The following is a 24,188-nucleotide window of genomic DNA, read 5'->3' on the forward strand; positions in this document are numbered from 1 at the left end:
ATTGGGTTCAAAGAAAAAAAATAAGCTGGTATATAAATAAGCCAATCCCTTGACTTGAATCTAATTGAACGTCTATGGAACGGATTGAACCTCAAAGTCCATAAAACAAGCCCACGGAACCTTCAAGATTTAAAGACTGCTTGTATGGATATGAATATTATATTATATTATATGAATGGGCCGAAATCACACCAGAACAGTTCATTCAACTTGTTTCTCCATACAGGAGGAGTCTTGAAGCTGTCATCGCTAAATAAAGGCTTTTGTACAAAGTATTAAACAAATACAAGTTGGCGTGTTGAATATGTTTTTCCCCATGGCATTTCACATTTACACACAATGTCTGATGTTATTTATTCTGCTTTCTTTGTATGTATGGATATTTTTGAAAAAGCTCCAGGGCACCACTAGAGCAGCGCTAAAGAGCCACAGGTTGCCTATCCCTAAACTAGAGGCTGTCTCGCTCGTGACTTTCACGGCTTGATGCTGTGCCGCAAAAAGGTGATCCCCATCCACCTATAGTATCAGCAAATTTTCTCTCAGTGCCCCTCATCAGAAATAAAATGTATTTCAGGGTAACTCTAGTTTGAATGATTTATTTTCTGAAGGTTAAATGTCACATTTATTTGACTGAACTTTTCTACATAATACAACCACGTTGATCCTCAGCACAAAGCGATCAAGGCACACGAAAAAAAAAAATCACAAATAGACCTAGAGTTAACACAGGTGTCAAGACATTTTAAACTCTCCTTTGTCAAATAATGGAACAGTTCTCGGCGAACTCCAGGAACGTCGAATCGTTCTTCACTCAGTACGAGCCTGATTTTGAGCTTCAAGAAGCTGCCTTCCCCACCAATACGGCTAAGATAGCATTCGTCGTTTCCCACCTGACGGGACGTGTGGAAGCTTGGGCCATGGGCGGATGGAGCTGCAAAACGGACTCATGGTGGCTTTGGGTATCCTTTGTGAGGACAATGAAACAGGTATTCCAGTATGCAAGCCTTGAACGTGAGGCAGCGAGATTTCTGGTTACGCTCCTGCAAAGGGGACGCAGGACTACGCATTAGAGTTCCGAATTCTAGTGGCCCGGATCAGTGAAATGAAAGGGCATTGCTATGCTAGATGCATTTCTTCAGGGCCCCTCCCCAAATGTCAATGACCAGCTAGTTTGATTGAGTGGCTTGCAGACCTGGAGTCCCTTATTGCCCTCACCCTAAAAATAGACAAACGGCTAAAATCATATATTCATCTATCCATTTTCTTAGCCGCTTAGCCTCACTAAGGTTGTCTATTCCATCTGTTGCTAGCCAATTGCAGGGCACAAAGAGACAGACAACAGTGGCACTCACAATCACACCTAAGGGGCAATTTAGAGTCTCCAATTAATGTTGTATGTTTTTGGGATGTGGGAGGAAAGTGGAGTGCCTGGAGAAAAGCCACGCAGGCACAGGGAGAACATGCAAACTCCACACAGGCAGGGCTGGGATTGAACCCTGGACCTCAGAACTGGGAGGCCAATGCTTTACAGCTGTGTCAGCGTGCCGCCCTCAAATATTCATTTGAATGTAAAATATCAGGAAATAATTTTAAAATCAATATACAGTTATGTCATCATATCAGAGATGTTCCTAGAAAAACAGCTAAGATAAGCCTGAGGATTGTAGTGAGTGAACTCAAACCGACCAAGATTGTCTTGCTCGTGACTGACGGGCAGGGAGAGTGTTCCCTCAGACTGCAAAAGTGGTATCCCCTGTCTACTCTCTTTTATCGCTTTCTCAGGTTAAAGGATTACAAACTTACACAGTGAAAATACTGACACAGATGTCTACACCAACAGCTCATAAACACTGAGGTACATCTTTCTTCAAGGCTGCAAGAGTGTCCTGATAAAGACATGTTTATGGCATTTGGGGGTATCCTCTTCTGGTAGAAAGGGGATATCTCCTCCCAGTGTTGAGGAGTATCTGCTTCAGGTCACCAGGGAAACACGCTGAGGACAGGATGGAGACATTGCTTCCCAGTGTTCAGGAGTATCTGCTTCAGGTCGGCAGGGGGACATCGTCTCCCAGGTTACATTCTAAGACATGGCCGCAGCTCATAAAGAGAATAATTCAGACTAAGATTAACAGAAACAAACGCATGATAAAACAATTCCAACAGTAACTATAGTAGTAATGATATGCTTTTATCATGATAGGTAACATAGTAATGAATTCTTTCACACATCATTTGAAAGTGAACTTGTCATCAAACATTTAATGTGCTCACATACACCACCACCAAAACACAAGAACACCAAAAAAAAAAAAGTCTTGGCTCCTCATTCGTAAACAATAACATTACTGACTGTAATAGTGCAGAAGACAAAACTCGGGACCTCAATGTGGGCTTTAATCAATTTTGTTGGTTGTTATTAGTATTTAGTCTGCTGGCAACGTCTTGTTTTGTTAACATGTTTACCTGGTCCATGTTAAAAAACTAACACCCCTTTAGTGTTTCTGTGCTTGTAAACTAATGTTACTACGCATGTACATACATACCGATGGGACGTTGGAGTTTGTCTACGACTTACTTCTATGCAGTTTACAACCAAACTAAAGTATGTGGAGTACTATAAAGTGTTATTAATGGGTTGTTTTCACGTGACGTCACCCGGTGGGGTGCCTCGAACGGCAGCCATTTTCGATCCTTGAGCTCCCGTTACTCATACATAGGCAAGGTGGACGATTTTATGTTTAACCGCATTTATTGAAGACACGACCGACAGCACATAAAGCCCAGACTGACTATTAGCCTGCCTGGCATACACACATCATGGGGCGCAGGACTGCGTAACAAAGGCACAGTATTGTGTCCTTGATCTTTTCCTCTATGTGACAGAAATTATGTATGCTCACACAGAAAACAAAAGGCAGTGGAATGTTTTTTAATATCAAGGCAAACTCCATTTATTCAATTTTTTTTTCAAAAAGTAAAACCTGTATATTAGTTCACCACAAGAAAAGTGAAATGTTTATTATTTGTTTAAAATTTGATGACAATGACAGAAAGACAAAAGAATAAACAAATCCAGTTTTTCACAAAATTCTCAAATCTTTCAATTGACAAACAAAAGTAACAAAAAACAATCTTAACTGGAATGTTGTCCTTCTGAAAAGAGTATCGATTAACCTTGTTAAGGTTATCTTCCTTGCGAGGCTTTGAAGAGCGCGCCGACCAGCAACTCTGGAAAAAGCTTCAGCGAAATGGCGAGAGTTGTCAAAAAAAAAGTGAGAAGAAAAGTCAGAAGAAGGCTCTCTGATGGTGAGTGAAGTGTATCTTTATTGACGTGTATCTTATAGTGTATATTGAAGTGTATCTTTATTGATGTGCATCTTTTAGTGTATCTTTATTAATGCGTATCTTTTGCTCACACATGCCAAATCATCAGTTAACCTTACTGGAGAGACCAGGGCATAGAAATGTGCCAGTTATTGCCAGCTAGAACTGGTTTAGTCATTATGATGAAGATAGTTTGTGTGTGATGCTCTTATTTTATGATGCAGTTCTCTTGTGATGCTCTTTGTGATGCTTTTTATTTTCCTTTCATACATTTGTGATGCGGACCCTGCTGATAGTATGGGAATGCTGTAAGTCCTCTGTATCTTTGCACTTGTGATCAGCTACAGCCATTGTCTGTCACTCATTTGTGCCCGGAATATTCTGTAAGTAAAAGCTTTGAAGAAACTGTTCATCGTCTCCAGCCTGTATTTGGATAACCAACATTCTCACAACCCAAAATTAAATGAACACGCAGAGGAAAAAGCATCCTCCAACAATTGGTGACCCTGACGTGATTTCGGACTGAGGTGTTGGTTGACAGACAGAACATTAGACGGCCAACAATTGACAAGGTGAGAGGACATGTATCCTCCAAAAGTGATCTTCTGTTTGTTAACTGGTGTTGAGGTCTGTGTCACGTTTGAATTTGTGACAGTGTGAAATTAGTTTCTGGCTGGTTGAACAGTGGGGAAATTCTGGGTGGTATAGTCCTGGGTTAGAGGCCCCGGTGGGACACCGTCGCGTCCCACCTAAATGGTTGGAAAGCCGTAGAGTGTGTGGGCATCCACTCTAAAAAGGGTTTAGAAGTGCCCTGTAATCGGAGGTTGTGCTGACACAAAAAGGTTGTAAAACCCGTGACTGGCAGACAGACCAGTAGGTTGAAGCCAGTCCAAAACTTTCTGAACCGAGAGGTTGTCTCCTTCTTTTCGGAGAATCCTAGAGACAATAATTCCTCATTCGAAATCAAAGGACGTAGTGTGCACTATAAAAAGAAGTTGAGAAGAATCACCCGGATGAAGAGAAGTTGAGAAGAATCACCCGGATGAACACAATTGCAATTTTATTTTAGGAGAGGTTGTTTCGTTCTTTCAAGAATCCTAGAAACTAGAATTCCTCAAATAAAATGAGATTTTAAGAGTAACTGAGGGAAAAAAAAAGTTGAAATGCTTTTGCTAAATTAAGGTTCGAGTACTTTTGTTTGAGTGGTATCAAGTACTTTTGAGAAAATAAGAGGTTTGAGCACTTTTGATAAAAGAAAAAGATCTAAACCAAAATGCAGGGAGAGTTTGATAGAGAAAGTGAATGGTTTGATTCGTGGCAAATGCCAAACCATTCTGAATAAGTGGTGCTAAGTGAACAAGTGAGGAATGCATGTGATGTGTGTGTTGGATGACTGCCTGAAAAGGAATGAGAGAAGGAGAAAGAACTGTTGAAAGAATGGATGAACAAATGTTGTGAGAATGGATGGTTTCCTCCAATGTCTTCAACTGCGTGTTTGGTGACATTAATGAGGGAAACGGAAAAAGCTTGCGCTAAAAGAGTGGCGGCTCTAAAATTGGAAGTAGAAAAAACTAACTGGTTGTCTCCAAAAGGTAGAACGGTGAGAGAGAATGCTGAGAAAGTTGTGGAAATGAAAGCGAGAAAGGATGATGGCGATGGGATGTGCGTTAAAGTTGTCCCGTTTGGCTGTCAGAGTGTTGGTCTGGTACCGTGAACACCTAAAGTGCCCTCTGCGCTGCCTCCTTACTTGGAGGAGAATAATCTTTTGGCGTTGTAACCCATGTGTACCACCTTACCATGAACCAGGAAATTTAAGGCTCCAGTGTTGAATGTAACTGTCGGTCGACTTGAACTAGATGTAGATGATCAAACGTCTCTCACTCGCTCACAACAAACATCAAACATGAATACGGTTGCGGTAACTCTGGCTGCTGGAGTGACCGTTACCAATAAAGAATTAGAAGGAAAATTGGACAATGTTGTAGATTTGAGAGCTGACCCATTCACACGTTTGAATCAGCTAGGAATGTACAAGGCGGAATTAAATAGACACCAAGAGGTTCCACAAAATCTTAGAGATCAACTTGAGAGAATCACCACTGAACATGAAGACAGAGCTAATGCTGAATGGAAGAGCAAAAACGTGCCCTCTGCGTGGAACAAGAAGCAGCCAGACTGAAGAGAACAGGAATTTGCTGTCTACGCTGGTAGAGGCCCTTCAAGCGGGCAAGTGGAAAACAGGTTGTACATTGATCAGTTACAGAACCAAGTAACAGAATTAAAGTGTCATGTCCAGAATCTTTCACAGGTGCCCACCACGACTCTGTTCAGGATCAAACCGGAGGTCCTGAAGACCCCGAGAAATCTTCCGAAGGGCCAGCTTCTCCTCATCGGCCTGTGACTCGTTCCCAAATCTTACAGGCTCCCATGTTGGCCTAAGTTGATCCGGCTACTGGGAACTCAGCGATGTTTTACAAACCTTTATCTCCCAGTTATGTGAGTGTGCTGATGCAGAAATTTCCACCTATGCGATCTGGTGTTTTCAATTGGCTTCAAGCAGTGCAGAGAGCGGTTAGAGGACAAATGTTAACAGCAGGTAATATCCATGTCCTTCTTACACAATCATGTCCGCTTTCACAGTTGATGCAAAATTCAGGTTTTTCTTCTCTCCCCGACCATTAGGCTCTTACACGAGAAAATTATTTGACCTTGTCTACAGCACTGGATGCTTTGTTTCCACTTCCTGAGTGTGTTGTTTCAGATATGGTGTTTGCTCACAGACCAGATGAGGAGGCCGCTGCTTTTGTTGACCGACCCCTCACTGATTATACTCTGAAAACAGGACACGCTCCGCCTTGCATTTGCAAGTGTTCCGAGCAGCCATTTTGAAGGGCGTTCCCAAGTCTGTGGCGCAGGCCATGGAGGTCAATCCAGACCTTCCCGGTGCTGAGGTTGACCGGTGGTTGTCACATCTTAAACATCATTTGAGATATGCTAAAGAAAAATAATCTAAGGTAGACAAACACAAAAGTACAGAAACACAACTTGCTATGTTGCAGTTGCAATATTTGAAAAATCATGAAGAAGCCACTCATCCTGTGATGTCATCTCCCTCTGTCGGTTCCGAGTGCATGATGTATCAAGCAGGGTCATTCATAGGTCGAGGTGCGCCCCTTGGTGGCCGTGACATGTGCTTCAATTGTGGATGGCCTGGTCATCGGGCCCGCGTTTGCAGACAGCAACCTCAAGCGTCCGGATGGAGAGGCAGAGGCCAACAACCTGCACGTGGCTACAATCGACGAGGTTACAACCAATCCCGAGAGGACATTTTACACAGCACCAGCAGCTACTGCGGCAACAAGGATATCCCTCTGTGCCAAACCAACAGTATCTACCGCCCTTTGGTGGACAGTTTACACAATGATGGTGCCCTGAATTCACATGTTTAGGCCTGCAGAAGCCTGTGATGATCCTGAAAGTAGGAGGATTGACTTTATCATTTATGGTCGAACAGGAGCTCGGCATTCTACTATCATACCTCTCTTACCAGGAAAACCATCTCACTTGTTGGATTCAAGGGTGAAGAAACTGCCCTGCAATTGACAACTCCAGTGAATGTTCAATGTTTTTCACAGACTTTCCAGTCAATCTTTTGGGCAGAGGTCTCCTCATCGCCACGTGCCCTCTCATCAAATGCAGCCCTGATGGACTTATCGTGGAATTTCCGGATGGTAACATCTACTGCTGCTCTACTGCCTCTGTCTCCGGTGCCACCTCCCAGTTTCCGCTTGTTGAAGCATGCGCCACTGGCGACATCTATTGGGCAAGAGTGGATATTGACTCCAGTGGTTGGCTCGAGGCTGAGCACTTTTGGACTCTCTGGTCACCTTGGGTCCGTAAACTCAGATCTTATGATATGGTAACTGATTGTATGCATTGCACCCTGTACTATGACAGATCAGGGGAAGACATCTATAGCGAGGCATTTCAGGACATTGATAACAACATATGGGAATTGAACATGGGTGATTTGTTTGCAGGCAATCCAGGTGTCGTCTTTTCGGTGTTCTTGACTCTTGAACAACTAAAATGGTTTAAGATGGTATATGATGGCGGATCCTCTGGATCCTTCTATGCCTCCTTGTTTCCTTGATGGTTTCGCCTCAGCACACAGTGAAGGACCTTGGTCTGTTTGTCCTGACATGCACACAGGCCACAGATTGGCAAAATTCATTTCACCCTCAATTGCTTTATTTCTCATCACTTGATGCTTATTAGATTCAGTCTAACACATTTTTGCCAACTTCTGTTTTGGAACACCAGCTGGCATCATGGACATGAAACAACCGACAGCGACTTTGCTGGTCAACTTCTTGAGTCCCTTCCTGCGTCGCTGTGGTCCACAAATCCCACTGATGTTGGTCTCTGCAATGTCTCACCTGTTGCGTTTCTGCTGAAACCAGGCCGAATATATGTTCCCCAATAATCTGTAAAAGAGCCTGCGATGGTTGCCATTTTGGACACAATTGACGGCCTGCTCAAAGCAGGGGTGTTATGTGAAATTCCTAAATCTGTTTATAACACACCAATTTTCCCCATTGAAAAAGACACTGGAAAGTTTCGCATGGTCCATGACCTCACATTGTTCTCCAACATCACACAGTACAGTCCAGTACGTCACAAGTCAAGCTTTTACCATGACCGGAGGAAGACAGAGGAAAATTGAGCCAATTTTAACACAACCACATATTCTCTTTACTCATGAAGGAGTAAACATGGCTGAAGGTCTGCTCGAAGGAAAACCACATTGTTGTGTATGAAGAACCACAGAAGAAGACTCACTTCACACTGAACTCTATGAGAAACTGCAATCAACAGGTGGTGACAGTAGAAACAGTTGAAGAGTTTGTTTTCAAAACGAGACATAAGTATTTTTTTTTTCAGATTTAAGAAACTCGTGCCAAAATTATCCATTCAGAGCTGGATAATTTTGGCGCGAGTTTCGTAAATCTGAAAAAAATGCTATGTCTCGTTTTGAAAACAAACTCTTCAGTTAAGTTGTTGCAAGAAAAGGCAAGTCCAGAAGAAGAGTGTGGAAGTCGAAAAGGGGTGTCAAAGATGAGGATGGCATATGGCGAAAAGAAGGTAAAAGCATTCCATCTCAGACACAATTGAAAAATCAAATTTCTGAAGCCCATGGAACATGCCATGTAGGTGTGGATGAAACATTGAGACAACTCCACTCCTGGTGGCATCCTTTTATGAGACAAATTGTTAAAGGTGAATTGCAGGACTGCAGCGTTTGCAGTAGGTATAACAGTATGCCTGCAACAAAACCACCGCAGCGATTACACAATCCGGACGTGGACGCTCCTGGTCAGGTGATTTCAATGGATTTTACAGACATGATTAAAACTGTCAGGTTCCCGGTATTTGCTAGGTATAGTAGATTCCTTTTCAGGATGGCCAGAAGCATATCCCTGCAAACCTGAAACAGCAAGCGTTGTGGCAAAACATTTGGTTAATCATTACATTCCAACGCACGGGTTCCCTAGGAAAATTAGATCAGACAATGGAACTAATTTAAAAAACAAACATCTCCAGCCTGTAGAAAAAACTTTAGGTTTGAAACATCATTTTGGTTCTGTGCACCATCCACAATCGCAAGGTCAGGTTGAGCGCATGAACAGGAACATTAAGGAAAAGATAGCAAAGGCTTTAGCTTCATCCACACTCAATTGGTTGCAAGCTCTTCCATTGGCATTGATGAACATTCGGATGTCATTAATTCTTCTAAATGGTGGACTCCATTCGAGTGTCATACTAACAGACCGTTTCCTGCACCCAAGCTCCACTGGCTGTGGGTAAAGTTCCAGGCCCACCTGAGTTCAGACAAGTAACCATCAATTTCTTCCACATCGTCTACACGACCCACCAGGTCCGCCTCAGGCTCAGCGATCCCTCCATCTGACGCAACTGGATAACGGCGTCTCCAGTGCTGGCTGGCACCCATTGATGACATCGGTACACAAGCAGAATAATCCCGGTGAATCAGTCTAACCCCAAGGTCCTGAAGAACCCGACTGCGCCCCAGCTCGACTCATCCCAGAGGAAAAGGTCCCCTCTCCGTGATGTTCAACATGAGTCCCTCTTCGACACAGACATTGGCCTGGATGGCCATATTCTGGGTCGTCACCATCCTGGTGAGGTCAGGGGTCATTGCAGAAGCAACCTTAGGATGTCCCATCCCGTTTTGCACGCAGCATATTACAGGGGGTTCTATATGTAATGTCCACCACCACTGTGACCAGAAAATGAGAATGCCTATTGGTTCTGGGAAATGCTCGAGTTACGTTCGAATTCAATGCATGCAAATTTTACCCTTGTTCTTGGGCTCCTAATTATCAGTATTATCTGTCTTCTGTATCTTGGTCGTACTATACCTCTGTAGCGTACTGTGGTTCTGATTGGTAGATATCCCGTGTCTATCATCCCCACCCTATCGAATGTGTGCAGATAGCTGAGCGCCTCAGTTTAGTACGAGTAGGCCCTCTTGGTGCAGGACATACTCATTTGAGTTTATCAGTGGATCTTCTCTCACTGAACATCTTGACAACTGCGACTCCACATGCCGGCCCCCGTCATATCCCCAGTGCCTCAGGTTGTATAGATTTCTTGCTAACCCCATATGCTTCGAATGTGGACTTTACCCCTGTTTGTGTTTGTCAGAGATTCCTACAGGCTGCTCAAGAGCATAGACCAGGGCAGTTGGTTGAAGGCCAAGGAGCGGGAGTCCGTGCTCAGTTCACTCAAGAAATGTCTGTAGTAGACACCCTGGGGGTAGCGTCAGAGGTGAGAATGATTGGTAGCAATTTGTGGATGGAGAGAGCAGAAGCAGCCAGTGCAGTGTACCCTGCAGCCGACTGCCTAGTGTGTATGTTAGCACATCCCGTTATGTTCCTGATATCCCCTCCCCAGATGCGCCAGCAAACGCGTCGTGTATTCTTCCAGTCATGTCTGAAGACAATCCACCAGAACCTTGTAAAGGGTGGGATACAATTCATCCCTTGACTCCAGCAACTGCCCCTGTGCCAGTTTTCTATGCCTGTAAAGTGTCCCTGAGTTCTACCTGCTTTTTTAAAAATTCGCCCACTCTCCCACATGAAGAGAAAGTTGGAATGATTCCCCAACAACACTGCCGGATTGTTCAGGTGACCAACAGGTCTGATGGATCCGAAGCCTTGACTCACGGACAGGCGGACGTGTGGTGGTACTGTGGTGGAGTCACGTTATTCAATGTTCTCCCTTCTCATTGGACAGGCCGATGCGCTCTGGTGTCTGCTATTTATCCAACCTTTGTCGCTCCACTAGTTGCTTGTGCTAGTCTCCTCGAAGTAACAAACAATGCCGTTACAACACGTCAGCGCCGTTCTATATATGACCCAAAGCATCTACTCTTTAACTCCCCGGTTTATATAGATGCTATAGGTGTCCCCGAGGGTGTTCCGAATGAATATAAACTTACTAATCAGATAGGTGCAGGATTTGAAAGCCTTCCCTTGCTTTCTGCCATTTTTCCCATCACCCCCAATAAGAACGTTGACCGCTTTAATTATTTACATTACAACCAACAGCATCTGGCAAATTACACCAAGGACGGCTTCGAGACTCTCCATGAACAATTAGCTGCCACCTCTTTGATGACACTCCAGACCAACAGGCGGGGGACATGATCCTCGCAGAGAAGGGAGGTGTTTGTTCCATGTTCGGAGATCAATGTTGTACAGTTATTCTGAATAACAGAGCCCCTGATGGATCCCTGACCATCACTTTGCAGAAATTGCAGTCTTTGTCGAGTGAGATGAAATCCTATTCAGGGCTAGACACCTCTTTATGGGATAATGCTCTTAGTGTCTTCGGCAAGTACAACTTCGGTTCTTATCTCCATTGCTGTTTTTTCATCTCTCTTGACTTTGTGTGGTTGTTGTATTCCTTGTGTTCGATCCTTGTATCAGCGATTGATTACTGCCGCCATTGAGAAAAAGGACATTTATGTTCCTCCACCCTATATGATGCATGAATTGTTTCCTCCTTCAGGCCCGTCCATTGTGCCACACACTCCGGACGATGACGCCGCTGGAACTTTCCTTTAATTCTGTTTATTTCAGGTGTGGAGTCCGAAAGGGGGATTGAAGCGTATCTTTATTGATGTGTATCTTTTAGAGTATCTTGAAGTGTATCTTTATTGATGTGCATCTTTCGATTCGTATCTTTCGCTCACACATGCCAAATAATCAGTTAACCTGACTGGAGAGACCAGGGGATAGGAATGTGCCAGTTATTCTCAGCTAGAACTGGTTTAGTCATTATGATGAAGATAGTTTGTGATGCGGTTCTCTTGTAATGCTCTTTCTGATGCTCTTTATTTTCCTTTCATACGTTTGTGATGTGGACCCTGCTGATAGTATGGGAATGCTGTAAATCCTCTGTATCTTTGCACTTGTGATCTGCTACAGCCATTGTCTGTCACTCATTTGTGCCCGGAATATTCTGTAAGTAAAAGCTTCGAAGAAACTGTTCATCGTCTCCAGCCTGTATTTGGATAACAACATTCTCACTAACCAAAATTAAACCAACACGAGGAAAAAGCGTCCTCCAAAATTAGCAAGTCCTCTCTTGTGTACTTGAGTGCATAGACGCCCGTGAAACACAAAAACAGACAGTAACAGAGTATTCCATAGACTTCCACACTGGGTATGCGTTAGATAGGGAGGTTAAATTGCGGCGCGCAGTGGTTCAGCAAAAAATGTGACGTCAATGAAAACAACCCATTGTGTGGCTTACCTGAATTGGACCGCTAAGGTAAACGCGTCAGTTGAAGGCGGAAGTAATCCGCCAAGAGTCCCTTGTCATTCACAGGTTCTCGCGTGATTTTGATGTGTTGCGATAACTCAAGAAAAACATTTTGATATGATATTCCACGTCTTGTGTTATACATTGATATTTATTACGGTAATGTGCCCCACCAATCTGAACTCTGACCTCCTCGGGGGAGGGGGCGTTGCATTTTACAATCGTTAGTGTAGCATGTATGTTGCGACTGCACCAAAGATCAGAAACGACTGCCCATGAGTTTGTTTCACACTAAACCAAGACAAAAATTGTCAACTACAATGACTCGTTGCGCAGCTGCTTTTAAAAGAAATGTGTCATCACTCGTAACGATGACGCCGGCAACCCGGAAGTAGCGCCGCAGTCCGAAACAACAATAGCTCGCCTCAATGGCTTCAGGTGAGTATAAAATCAACGTGAGCTCAAACGACGTAATACGAACGTCATGGACACGTAAACAAAACAAAACAAAAAAAAAAACGGAAGAGCGCACACAATTGAAATGGTTGTTTTTTTTTTTTTTTAATGTGCCCATTACCCTGATTTCTACGTAAGTTGAGCTCACATGGTTTTGATAGCGAGAGGCTGCACTGCAGAACCAAAACTCACGTAATGGGCACATTTAAAAACAAAACGGGATAGCACACACAATTGAAAAGCTCGCTTTTTTTAAAAGTGCCCATTGTCTCTACAATACAATTTTTTTTATTTAAAAAATATGCCTTTCTTATTTAAAGATGTGGGGAAAAAAATGGGGTGGCATTTTGAGGGCTGGAACGGATTAATGGCAGTTAGATTCATTTAAATGGGGTAATCCGCTTTGACATAAGAGTGACTTGAGGTAAGAGCTCAGTCACAGGACAAATTAAATTTGTAACTCAAGGTACCACTGTAAAGACAAAATTCGTCTCAACCCCTATCCTCGCTATACCTAATCCCAACTGTCAGTTTGTGGTCGAGGTTGATGTGTCCAATTGTGGGGTTGGGGCGGTTCTCATGCAGAGGAATCCCGCAGATGGCAAGTTATATCCTTGCGCGTTCCTGTCAAAAAAGTTCACTCCGGCAAAGCAAAATTACGACATTAGAGACCGCAAGTCAAGATAGCTCTGTTGGGGTGGAGACATTGGCTTTTGGGGCTGAGGGGTTCTTTCTTGTTTTGACCGACTACAAGAACCTAGAATATATAAAATCAGCAAAAAATACTTAAACCAAGACAAGCTAGGTTGGTGCTTTTTTTTTTTTTTTTGCTCGTTATAACTTCGTCTTATCCGATCGCCCAGAGTCCAAAAATGTCAAGCCCAATGCACTGTCTCAATTACATTCACCCGAGAAGCCATTCCGAAGCCATACCTACACTACCAGAATTATGTTTTGTGTCAGCATTCATGTGGGAAATATAGACCTAAATCAAAGACGCCCTTCAAGATACTCGGAGTCCTAAAGGGTGTCCGGACGATCGGTTTTCATTGTGCCCTCCTTAAGGGGTCAAGTACTTCACTGGGCCCACACCAACAAGACCGTATATCATCCGGGCATAGCAAGACCCAATTTGTCATCGAACTGCATTTTTGGTGCCCCAACATCAAAAGGGATGTTATAAACTTTGTCAGTGCGTGTCCGGTATGCGCTGCCCACAAATCGTCCCGACAACGCCGTGCAGAAATGGTTGCGACCTCTATCCATTCCCCGCTGGCCCTTGGACTACATTTTGTGACAGGGCTGCCAGCATCTCAGGACAACACTGTCATTCTCTTGGTGGTTGATCCATTCTCGAAAATGTCAGACTTCTTCACGTTGCCGAAAATTCCCTTGGCCAAGCAAACAGCCAAATTTTAATGCTCAATGTTTTTCGTTTACACAGGTTGCCTCTAGACATTGTCTTATTGGGGAAAACAATTTATCTTGGGATTCTGCCAGGAGTTTCGTTCTCTAATTGGACCCTTGGTCAGTATGTCTTTGGTATTCCATCCCAAGACCAAAGGGTGAATGGAACGTTTAGACCAGGACCGAAAGACAGGACTCAGGTGTTTTGCCTCTCAGGATCGGCATACCGAGAGTGATAAATTAGCTTGGCTTGGGTATTCACATACCTCCTTTGCTTTGGCATCCACCGGTTTATCGCCGTGACATGTTGTGCATGGTTTACCCACCTTTTCCCAGTCTAACCCCTGAATGTGCGGTTCCATCCATTTTGGTCCTGGTGAGACATTGTAAGGGATCTGGGAGTGGTCTGGCATATCCTGTTGCGCTGGGGGAGCTCCTTTAAGGTCGCAGCTGACTGTAGGAGGGCCGCGGCCCCTGCTTACAGTGTGCTCCAATGGGTCTGGCTCTCCAGGTGGAATCCTATAAGTTAGCTCCAAGTTTCGTGGGGTCATTTCCCTTTGCTAAGGTTGTCAACGCAATGATGATGAAGATGAGACTCCTGAAGTCCATGCAGGTCCACCCGACTTTTAATGTCAGTCACATCCTTGAGCCAGTGTGTTTTCCCCACGTGTTTAGTCAGCACCATCCTCCCGGTCCAGAAGAAGTTGTCTCGTTCCTGGCTGAATGACTACCTTCCCGTCGTGCTCCCTCTTGTTGTCAGGTTCAGTCAGCCTGAAACATTTAATAAACAACAGACAAGAAAGGAAGACAAGTGTCCTAAGATTCCTTTACATGTGAGGAGAACAGACAGACGTGCACAATTACAATCTCCTACCGCTCTGAAGCAAACTCTGCCAAGTTTTCCCATTTTACTTCCTTAAAGTGGTCCCTAGTAACACAGTTTATCTGAAAGGGAAGATGAGCACATAGAGAGCAACACAGATATGTCTCTCCTCGGCATTGAGATGCCCAACAGCCAATCACAAAATGCCCCAGCCGCTCTTTTCTGATAAGATAAGGGCACAGTTCTGGTTTCACAGCTGTAGCACCATGGGGTCACGCTCCTTTTTGCGCTCTGTCCTCTTCACAGACAACTTTAACTTACTGTTTTATCCGCACTATAAGTCGCACCTAAGAGTATTAATTTTCTCAAAAGCCGACAGTGCGCCTTACAATCCGGTGTGCCTTATATGTATGGATTGATATTGCCAGCAGGTCTTGCAACTACAGTAAGCAGCCGCAGACTCCATTTTCCCCTGTAGGAGAAGTAGCATGCGGTGCATGCTGGTATATATGACTGCGCGAAGTGTGCCATTTCATTTCCATTTATATATTTTGTGTAAAGACCGCAAAATGGCTCCGTTAAACAGAGTTTAAACTCAAGGTGTTGAAGTCATCCTTCACTGCAGTTCTCGCCTGCCAGGTTAATGGTCAGAAACTTCCACCCATGGTTATTTTCAAGAGGAAGACCTTGCCAAAAGAAAACTTTCCAGCCGGTGTCGTAATCAAAGCTAACTCCAAGGGACAGATGGATGAAGAAAAGATGAGTGAGTGGTTGAGAGAAATTTACGTGGAGACACCGGGTGGTTTTTTCACAGAGCTCCGTCCCTATTGATCAACGACTCCATGCACTCCCATATACCCGACGAATCAGAAAATAAGTGAAGCGCACTAATTCAATCCTCGCCGTCATTCCGGGTGGATTGATAAAAGAGCTTCAGCCGCGAGATATTGGTGTCAACAGGGCATTCAAAGCTAGACTGCAAACTGTGTGAGAGCAGTGGATGAAAGAAGATGAACACGCATTCAACTAGACAGGGAGACAGCACCGGACAACATACACCACTATCTACGAGTGGATCGTAAATACCTGGGCTGATATATCAGTCTCAACTGTGGTGCGAGCTTTCACAAAGGCAGGAATTGTCACTGAACTGTCAGACAACAGTAGCGACACTGACTCGATTAATGACGATTTGGACGAGAGGGAGTTGGGCATGTTGGATGCCATATTCGCCCAACTGTTCAATTCAGACATTGAAGAAGAAGAATTTGAGGGATTCGTGGATGAGGAATGAACTGATAAAGTGAGCTTTACGTGTTTCACATTCCTTTGTAATAAATCCATTTGCTGTTAACTTTGTCTAATCATTGGTCATCTCTTCCTTGATCAGTGAACACGTGTAGGGTCCAAACTCGCAAATCCCTACAATTTCTTGGTGACCCCGACTGTAAATCGAGGGAGGTAGATGGGCGTTGGCCGTCGGCAGATGAGATTTTTTGGAGACATGTGAGAAACACAGGAGCGTTTTACGGACAAGTCGAGGGTGCTCATCTGTACTTCTGACTTCTCCAGGGCGAGAACAAGACCAAAGGTAAGCAGAAGCCTATTACTGTCGAATTCTGCAGATTGAACTGCCTAAATTTGAGAAGTCATTGGGATCAGATTGTTCATGCCTGATATGAGTTATTGAATAAGAGATAAAGAAGTGAGAAAAAGAGATAAAGAAGTGAGAATAAGAGAAGTTGTATATCCCGTCGTAGCTGACGTATGTTGTAGAGATACAATTACACTGTGAGGTTTACCTGTTACACCTAAGGAGGATAGGATCCCTTAAAAAGAGAGTGTTTGAGCCTGGAACGTCGCAAGGTGGCGTACGAAAAAAACGGATAGTATAGGGTTTCTAATTTGTTGCGCGATAGGAATTCGGTTGGGTTTAGTCGAAGAAGAGTGACCACTACATTAAATAATCATGGATGCTGAATTTGATCATGAATATGCTGAATATAATATGACTAAAGATGAAATGTACATTGAAATTGAGTGGCAAATGATGGCTAATTTTGACAAAAAGAAAGAAGATAGAGAAAGGAAGCACACATTAAAATAATGGCAAAAGCACAATTTGGGTACAAACTTAAGATGAAAATATAGGATATATAATATAAATATGAAATTGACAGAGAATATGTAAAACAGGCAAAAAATGTGAGAAACAGATTATATAAGGCCTCATGGACCTTAAAAAGGTGAACAGAGAAAGACGCACTGTGCATTTAATGACGGTGATGGTGATGGACGTTGGAATGGGTCCAGGAAACTACCCAATGCTGGTAAGATGGCATGTGAGGTTGAGGGCATCAAAGAGCCCATGAGGAAAAGAAGATGGGGCTGAGAAAAGTTGTATTTGATATGTGGACGCGAGTGAAGGAATGTAAAAATGAGCAAGGAGGCACATCAAACACGCACACACGCACACGCCCTGAATCACACGTAAGTACAGTACACACACACAAAGACACAGAGGAAGCGAGAGGCGCTGAAGGGGTTGGGTGAAAACGGTCTTGTTGATTTGAGGCAAAATGTCCTCTCGGAGGCGGAAATAACACGACGACTATTATTTTATTATTATCATATACTATATTATGGCAGCACAATGGATCAGCTGGTTAAGCGTTGGTCTCACAGTTCTGAGGTCCCAGTTCAATCCACCCGCCTGTGTGGAGTTTGTGTGTTCTCCCTGTGCCTGCATGGGTTTCCTCCGGGCACTCCGGTTTCCTCCCACATCCCAAAAACGTGCAACATTAATTGGACACTCAATATTGCCCCTAGGTATGATTGTTAGGGCGACTGTTGTCTGTCTCTATGTGCCCTGTGATTGGCCGGCAACCAGTTCAGAGTGTACCCCACCTCCTGCCCATTGACAGCTGTGATTGGCTCCTAACCCTCGTGAGGATAAGTGGTAAAGAAAATGGATGGATATTATATTATATAACAAGCAAACAAAATGCTACAAGGTTGAAAACTCTTCCTTTTTTAGAATATATACACTTTTTGATCATATTACTTGCACTGTATGCAATTTTAATTGTCTTTTTTTAATATTGTGTTTTAGATGTTTTATCTTTGTTTTCAAATGCCTTTAATCATGTAAAGCACATTGAGTTACCTTGTGTATGAAATGCGCTATACAAATGAATTTGCTTTGCTTTGCTTTCTTTTGTGTATTTACAGCTGAACAAGGTGGGTCAGATTGTCAATCAGGACATTAACGTTGAACAACGTTGAGTTATTGCTATATGTCAGGGGCATAGCCAAGCCACTGCCCAGGGCGGTGCTGCCTGCCAGGGGCATGGCCAAACCACTGACCTGGGTGGTACCGTCAGTATTTGACACTAATAAGACCAGGCATTTAAGCCTTGAATCTGTCATCGACATTTGCCAGTTCGTTGCGTTTGCATTACTGCATTTTGGGATACTCCGCTATTGTGCGTAAATTCGCAAGTTTTGTGAAGAGTATTCCTTTGTCACAGCGAGCCTGTGCCACTTTAGCTTTATTACGTCTTGTCCATGTTTCTAAGTTTACCTCGTAGTCATTGGACCTTGTGCACGTTTTTGGATCATGCCTCCACTTGTGTTTTTGTGCTTTCGCCCGTTTTGGACTGTGTCACGACCCATCGGAACGGAGGTAGGATACAAATGCAGGAGTACACGGGAGACGCAGATGTAAATTGGGAAAAACGTTTTTTTATTCAATGGTCGGGGATCTGGCAGGCAGTCAGGTGCAGCAGCGGTAGTTGGGACGTCTGGCATAGAGAGGAGGTCAGCGGGCAGGCAGGAGTCGGTACACGGGAGAACTATCAAAGCAGGCAGGAGTATCAAGGGAGTCAGACTTATGGGGTCGGTCGGAGAACAGGCAAAGGTCGATACACACGGGTTGACGATCAGGGATATGAGAATGCTGGCACGGGATATGAACCTCAACGATCTGGCGGAAGACCAGTCGTCACCGAGTCCTATAAGTACCGGGCGTAATCAGCCGAAACAGGTTGCGGGTGTGTGCGGGTATTTGCTGGCCACGCTCAGCCTGGGCAGGATGCCAGGAGCACGACAGTACCCCCCCCCCCCAAGGCACGGCTCCCAGACGTGCCTAAACGAAAGAAACAGACAAAAAATTATCAAATCCAGGGGCGGCTGGAAGTGGGTCCTAGTCTATCCATCCAGGCCACCAAAATGAGTCCACTTGAAGGCAGTCCAGCCACATCACTTCCTGCTTCTTCTCGAAAACAAATCCCTCGAGAGTATTTTCATGGGGGGAGTTACAAAAAGCTGTATACGTCTAAATCATGTTTTGTGGTGAAAAAACACACTAAAGATCAGGTATTTCATGACAGTGGCACTTTAAATGTAGGTAGTTTATAAGGCCTTCCAAACAATGTCTCATAGGTTGTTAGCCTTGAAGTGCTTGTGATATTTACAGTATATACAGATTTACTAATTCCAAACCGTCATCTCTGTATATTTTTTCAGGAATACAATATCTAGGAATGATCCATCCATTTTCTTAGCCGTTTATCTTCACAAGGGGAGTGCTGAAGCCAATCGCAGGGCACATCGAGACAAACAGCCACACTCATAATCACACCTAGGGGCAATCTAGAGTGTCCACATAATGTTGCAAATTTTGGGGATGTGGGAGGAAACCGGAGTGCCCGGAGGAAACCCACGCAGGCATGGGAGAACATGCAAACTCCACACAGGCGGGTCCGGGATTGAACCCGGGAGCTTTCCAGCTGAGGAATTATATCCTTGCAAAATACATTTGCCACAGTCCGTGCATCTGGATGTTTAGTTGGAAAGACTTCTATTTTAAAAGGCATCAATTTATGTATTTCTTTCGACTTGTCCACAGCGTGTAGTCTCAGATGAGCACTCATAAATGTTTGGCACAGTTTTGATGCCATATGCCCTTCCCGATGCAACCCCTCTGCATTTATCCGGGGAGTTTGAAAAGGCATCAATGATGACCAAAATTTTTTTTCTTCACGTTGGTTTAATTCAATAAAGTCCATATGGATAATTTGAAATGGATATTGTGGTTTAGCGATGCGTCCTCGACATGCTCTCAAATTATCATGTTGATTATGCCTTGTACATGTAAACATGTCTGACAAATTTTTTTTAGAACAAGAATTAAAGCCATAAATATAGTGTTGACGTATCTGCCCTGCCATCCCTCCTGTTCGACAAGTTTCACCATGCAATACAGCAGCCCATTTTTATAGATTTTTTTGGTAGGATACGTTTGTTGCTTGGTCATACATGTCATCTTGTAATGTTGTGGCATTTTCTTCCAAAGGGTTGGGACTTTGTTGTTGCATATCTTTTAATGTGTCTTGATCTAAATTTGTGTTATCTTCTATTGCTAACACATGTTTCTGTCCTGGAGCTGCTTCTTTAGAAGTTTTGTCTGCAAATGCATTCCTTAGGGACACACTGTTAGTGCCTAGTGTGTGCTGCACATTTACAGTTAGCTAAGGTCTGTGGCAGCTGCACTGCTTCTAGTAGTTTTGATAAGAGTTCTGCAAGTGTAACAGATTTTCCTGTTGATGTAATGATACCTCTATTTGTTAGATTTATTATTTTATCATGCATTTGTTTATATCATCCTTGTCCGAAGCATTCACCATTATGTGTCCTTAGTATTCATCTCTGCACTGGCATTCACCATTGTTATGTTTATCTGAGTATTTGTCTTTGTGTTGGTAATGTCATCTGTTCCTCCATTTGTTTTTTGATCTTGTGACCCTTTGTTCTGAGAAACTAATAAAAGGTGAACACTGATAAGACTGACTCAGACTGGGTGTTGGTGTTGCAGCTGGTCAGTCAAACCCGTTTCTCCTCTAGAGCCAAATTGAAGACCTCTCTTGTCCCTTCCTTTGCATAATTCATCCAGCGGTTGGGTTTAAATCCAACACTATTCTTCCACTGTGTCACGGGGGAGGCTCGACGACGGACCCAAATGTACGACTCAAGAGGCAAGCAGGCAGGACAGAGGAGGTCTTTATTTGTGCTGAGGTTGGTTACCAGCAGGTAAGTCCAAGAGAGCAGAAGTACTAGTAGTGGAAGGCTTACAAGGGTGGTCAGGGGACAGGAGAGGGTCGGTACACAGATCGATCAAAAAAGGCAGAAGTGTCAAAGGAGTCAGGCTTACAGGGTCGGTCGGAGAACAGGCGAAGGTCGGTACACACGGGTCCACGATCAGAGATACGGGAGTGCTGGAACGGGGCATGAGATGCGACAATCTGGCAGAGGACCAATCGTCCCTGGGGTCCTATATATACACAGGGGTTCATCAGCTCGTATGAGGCGCAGGTGTGCTCTCCCCAATCAGCTGGCCACGCCCAGCCAGGACAGGAAGGCAGGGACAAGACACACTATTGTCCCAGGTATGTACTGTGGCAAATGCATATTGACTATCTGTGTAAATAGTAAGATTTGTTCCTCTCATTGGTTTACATGCTTCTGTTAACGCTATTAATTCTGCTGCCTGAGCTGAGTAATTTGATGGTAATCGGTCAGCTTTTATTACTGTGATATATATATATATATATATATATATATATATATATATATGGAACTTTACAGGTTGGCCGGACAGAGGGATAGAGATGGGAAGCATTTTCTTAGCTGCTCATCCTCACAATGGTTGTGGAAGTGCTGGAGCCTAACCCAGCTGTCATCTGGCAGTAGGCAGAGTCCACCCTGAACTGATTGCCGGCCAATTGCAGGGCACATGAAGACAGACAACAGTCGCACTTACAATCACACTTTGGGGTAATTTAGAGTCTCCAATGAATGCATGTTTGTGGGATGTTGGGGGGGAAAGCAGAGTGCCCGGAGAAAACCCATGCTGCCATGGGTAGAACATGCAAACCCCACACAGACGGGGCTGGGACTTGAACCCCGGTCCTCAGAACTGTGAGGCCAATGCTCTACAAATCAGTGTTTTAGTCATTTTTGCCCAATTGGCTTTTCTCTCAGCAAACAGAAAAATCTATGAATTTCCCAATTCATTTTGTGATCCATCATAATTTGTATTTCAACAGTCCTCTTCATGATGGTATTCACAACACTGAGTTATTGATTATTGGACCTCGGAGACACAGGCATCTGTTGAGGTAAATCAACAAAAGTAACGACCCAAACTTGGGAGAATTGTACATATCCTTCTGCCTTGCTTTAGTCCTTCTTCCTCTTCTTCCAAAAACGAAACAGAGGTGTTTCTTATATTCACTGTTCCCTCCCTTCAGTTCCTTTGTCAATAGTTGTATTATTCTAGGGCACCTGATCAAAATTACCATTATCATTATCACTCGGAGTTATTGGTGGAAAAGATTCCTCTTCTTCAGTGTCTTTCTCGAGATCAACACCCCAGTCCGCGAGATGGCGGTAATGCTCCTGAACGCTAGTTGTATTTCAACTCAAACAAGAACAAGAAGGCGAGTGTACCGACGTTGTGTGGCTAATTACCGCTTTGTTGTAAAAACGTATTTAGTTTTGTGTGCTCCCATATTTGACGCCTTAATATATATCTATATATATATATATGGAACTTTACAGGTTGGCCGGACAGAGGGATAGAGATGGGAAGCATTTTCTTAGCTGCTCATCCTCACAATGGTTGTGGAAGTGCTGGAGCCTAACCCAGCTGTCATCTGGCAGTAGGCAGAGTCCACCCTGAACTGATTGCCGGCCAATTGCAGGGCACATGAAGACAGACAACAGTCGCACTTACAATCACACTTTGGGGTAATTTAGAGTCTCCAATGAATGCATGTTTGTGGGATGTTGGGGGGGAAAGCAGAGTGCCCGGAGAAAACCCATGCTGCCATGGGTAGAACATGCAAACCCCACACAGACGGGGCTGGGACTTGAACCCCGGTCCTCAGAACTGTGAGGCCAATGCTCTACAAATCAGTGTTTTAGTCATTTTTGCCCAATTGGCTTTTCTCTCAGCAAACAGAAAAATCTATGAATTTCCCAATTCATTTTGTGATCCATCATAATTTGTATTTCAACAGTCCTCTTCATGATGGTATTCACAACACTGAGTTATTGATTATTGGACCTCGGAGACACAGGCATCTGTTGAGGTAAATCAACAAAAGTAACGACCCAAACTTGGGAGAATTGTACATATCCTTCTGCCTTGCTTTAGTCCTTCTTCCTCTTCTTCCAAAAACGAAACAGAGGTGTTTCTTATATTCACTGTTCCCTCCCTTCAGTTCCTTTGTCAATAGTTGTATTATTGTAGGGCACCTGATCATAATTACCATTATCATTATCACTCGGAGTCATTGGTGGAAAAGATTCCTCTTCTTCAGTGTCTTTCTCGAGATCAACACCCCAGTCCGCGAGATGGCGGTAATGCTCCTGAACGCTAGTTGTATTTCAACTCAAACAAGAACAAGAAGGCGAGTGTACCGACGTTGTGTGGCTAATTACCGCTTTGTTGTAAAAACGTATTTAGTTTTGTGTGCTCCCATATTTGACGCCTTAATATATATATATATCTCTCGAGTGCTTTTGACGCTACTGTATGAAATATGGAGACAATTTTAGAGCAGCAACGTCGCTATCATGAAGAGAAGGAGAGATTAATGGATGCTAAAACTAAAGAAGTACTACACAAGAAATCGACGGTAGGTTTTCCCGCATTGTGCTACAAGTAGCATCCTGGTTAACATGAAATCGGACGCCATAAATTTGATATTACGGTTTATTTTAATTGTAATGTATTCTCTCAACAGTTGCGGGAACAGATCAATTCTGATCATCGGACAAGATCTATGTTGGATGTAAGTTTGTTATATTTAAGCTTTGTCGACGTTAGACAATGAGAATAGATTATCTTTGGTAATGCCGCGATTTCCCTGCTGACAGTAAAACAAGGGAAAATAAAAGCAATTACAAAAACGTCATACCGATAGACCGAACTGAACAGAGTGATGTTTAATCTACAACGTCTCTGGTTGAATGATGGTTAGACTCTTTCATTGATGGTGAACAAAGCTTTTATTTATTTTTAGTTTTTTTTTTTTTTTAATCTAACCGTAAAATGCCGATGAACACCGTAAGAGTTCCGGATGAAGAGTTACCGACCATTATAATTTTATAACTAAACAAAAGGTTCTGCTAGATGGCAAAAGCGAAATATTTTAACGTGAACACATTTTAAAATTTACTTCTTTATCAAATAGCTCCAAATGCGTTGCCACTTTATCCATGTTATGTATCCTTTATTTACAGTTGACCATTTTTTTTT

At 43.6% G+C, this 24,188-nt stretch overlaps 2 protein-coding genes and 1 long non-coding RNA gene across 4 annotated transcripts in view; 2 read left to right on the forward strand and 1 right to left on the reverse strand.

Moving 5' to 3' along the window:
* Positions 1–2,109: 2,109 nt before the first annotated feature.
* LOC133514340 (uncharacterized) overlaps positions 2,110–24,188 on the reverse strand; it is a 43,176-nt gene continuing 21,097 nt past the window's right edge. The window contains exon 3 of the long non-coding RNA XR_009798785.1: positions 2,110–3,238. This is a non-coding gene — a long non-coding RNA (uncharacterized LOC133514340). The remainder of the gene's footprint in view (positions 3,239–24,188) is intronic.
* Positions 3,168–22,443, forward strand: LOC133514148 (uncharacterized). The gene is made up of 7 exons (XM_061845596.1): positions 3,168–3,306; positions 16,254–16,369; positions 16,436–16,454; positions 20,817–20,953; positions 21,209–21,309; positions 21,970–22,041; positions 22,203–22,443. Exons 1-7 carry the CDS (start codon positions 3,249–3,251, stop codon positions 22,330–22,332), a joined length of 633 nt encoding a protein of 210 aa, XP_061701580.1. The 5' UTR covers positions 3,168–3,248; the 3' UTR covers positions 22,333–22,443.
* The window catches only part of sf3a3 (splicing factor 3a, subunit 3), a 44,561-nt gene continuing 42,807 nt past the window's right edge, over positions 22,435–24,188 (forward strand). The window contains exons 1-3 of one of the 2 annotated variants that reach the window (XM_061845371.1): positions 22,435–22,456; positions 23,426–23,565; positions 23,674–23,721. In XM_061845371.1, the coding sequence (XP_061701355.1) occupies positions 23,470–23,565; positions 23,674–23,721 (144 nt within the window). In that variant the 5' untranslated portion in view covers positions 22,435–22,456; positions 23,426–23,469. Of the gene's footprint in view, positions 22,457–23,255; positions 23,566–23,673; positions 23,722–24,188 lie in introns of those variants that run through there. The other variant, XM_061845461.1, reaches the window with a different exon arrangement.

The sequence above is a fragment of the Syngnathoides biaculeatus genome, chromosome 1 (genome assembly GCF_019802595.1).
Source record: "Syngnathoides biaculeatus isolate LvHL_M chromosome 1, ASM1980259v1, whole genome shotgun sequence".
Lineage (NCBI taxonomy): Eukaryota > Metazoa > Chordata > Actinopteri > Syngnathiformes > Syngnathidae > Syngnathoides > Syngnathoides biaculeatus.

Coding starts and splice junctions, on each gene's coding strand:
- LOC133514148 (XM_061845596.1), top strand. CDS start 3,249: ATGGCGAGAGTTGTCAAAAAAAAAGTGAGAAGAAAAGTCAGAAGAAGG. Junction 21,310..21,969: donor AAGACACACTATTGTCCCAG/GTATGTACTGTG, acceptor GTATTTCAACAG/TCCTCTTCATGATGGTATTC. Junction 22,042..22,202: donor AGACACAGGCATCTGTTGAG/GTAAATCAACAA, acceptor GTATTATTCTAG/GGCACCTGATCAAAATTACC.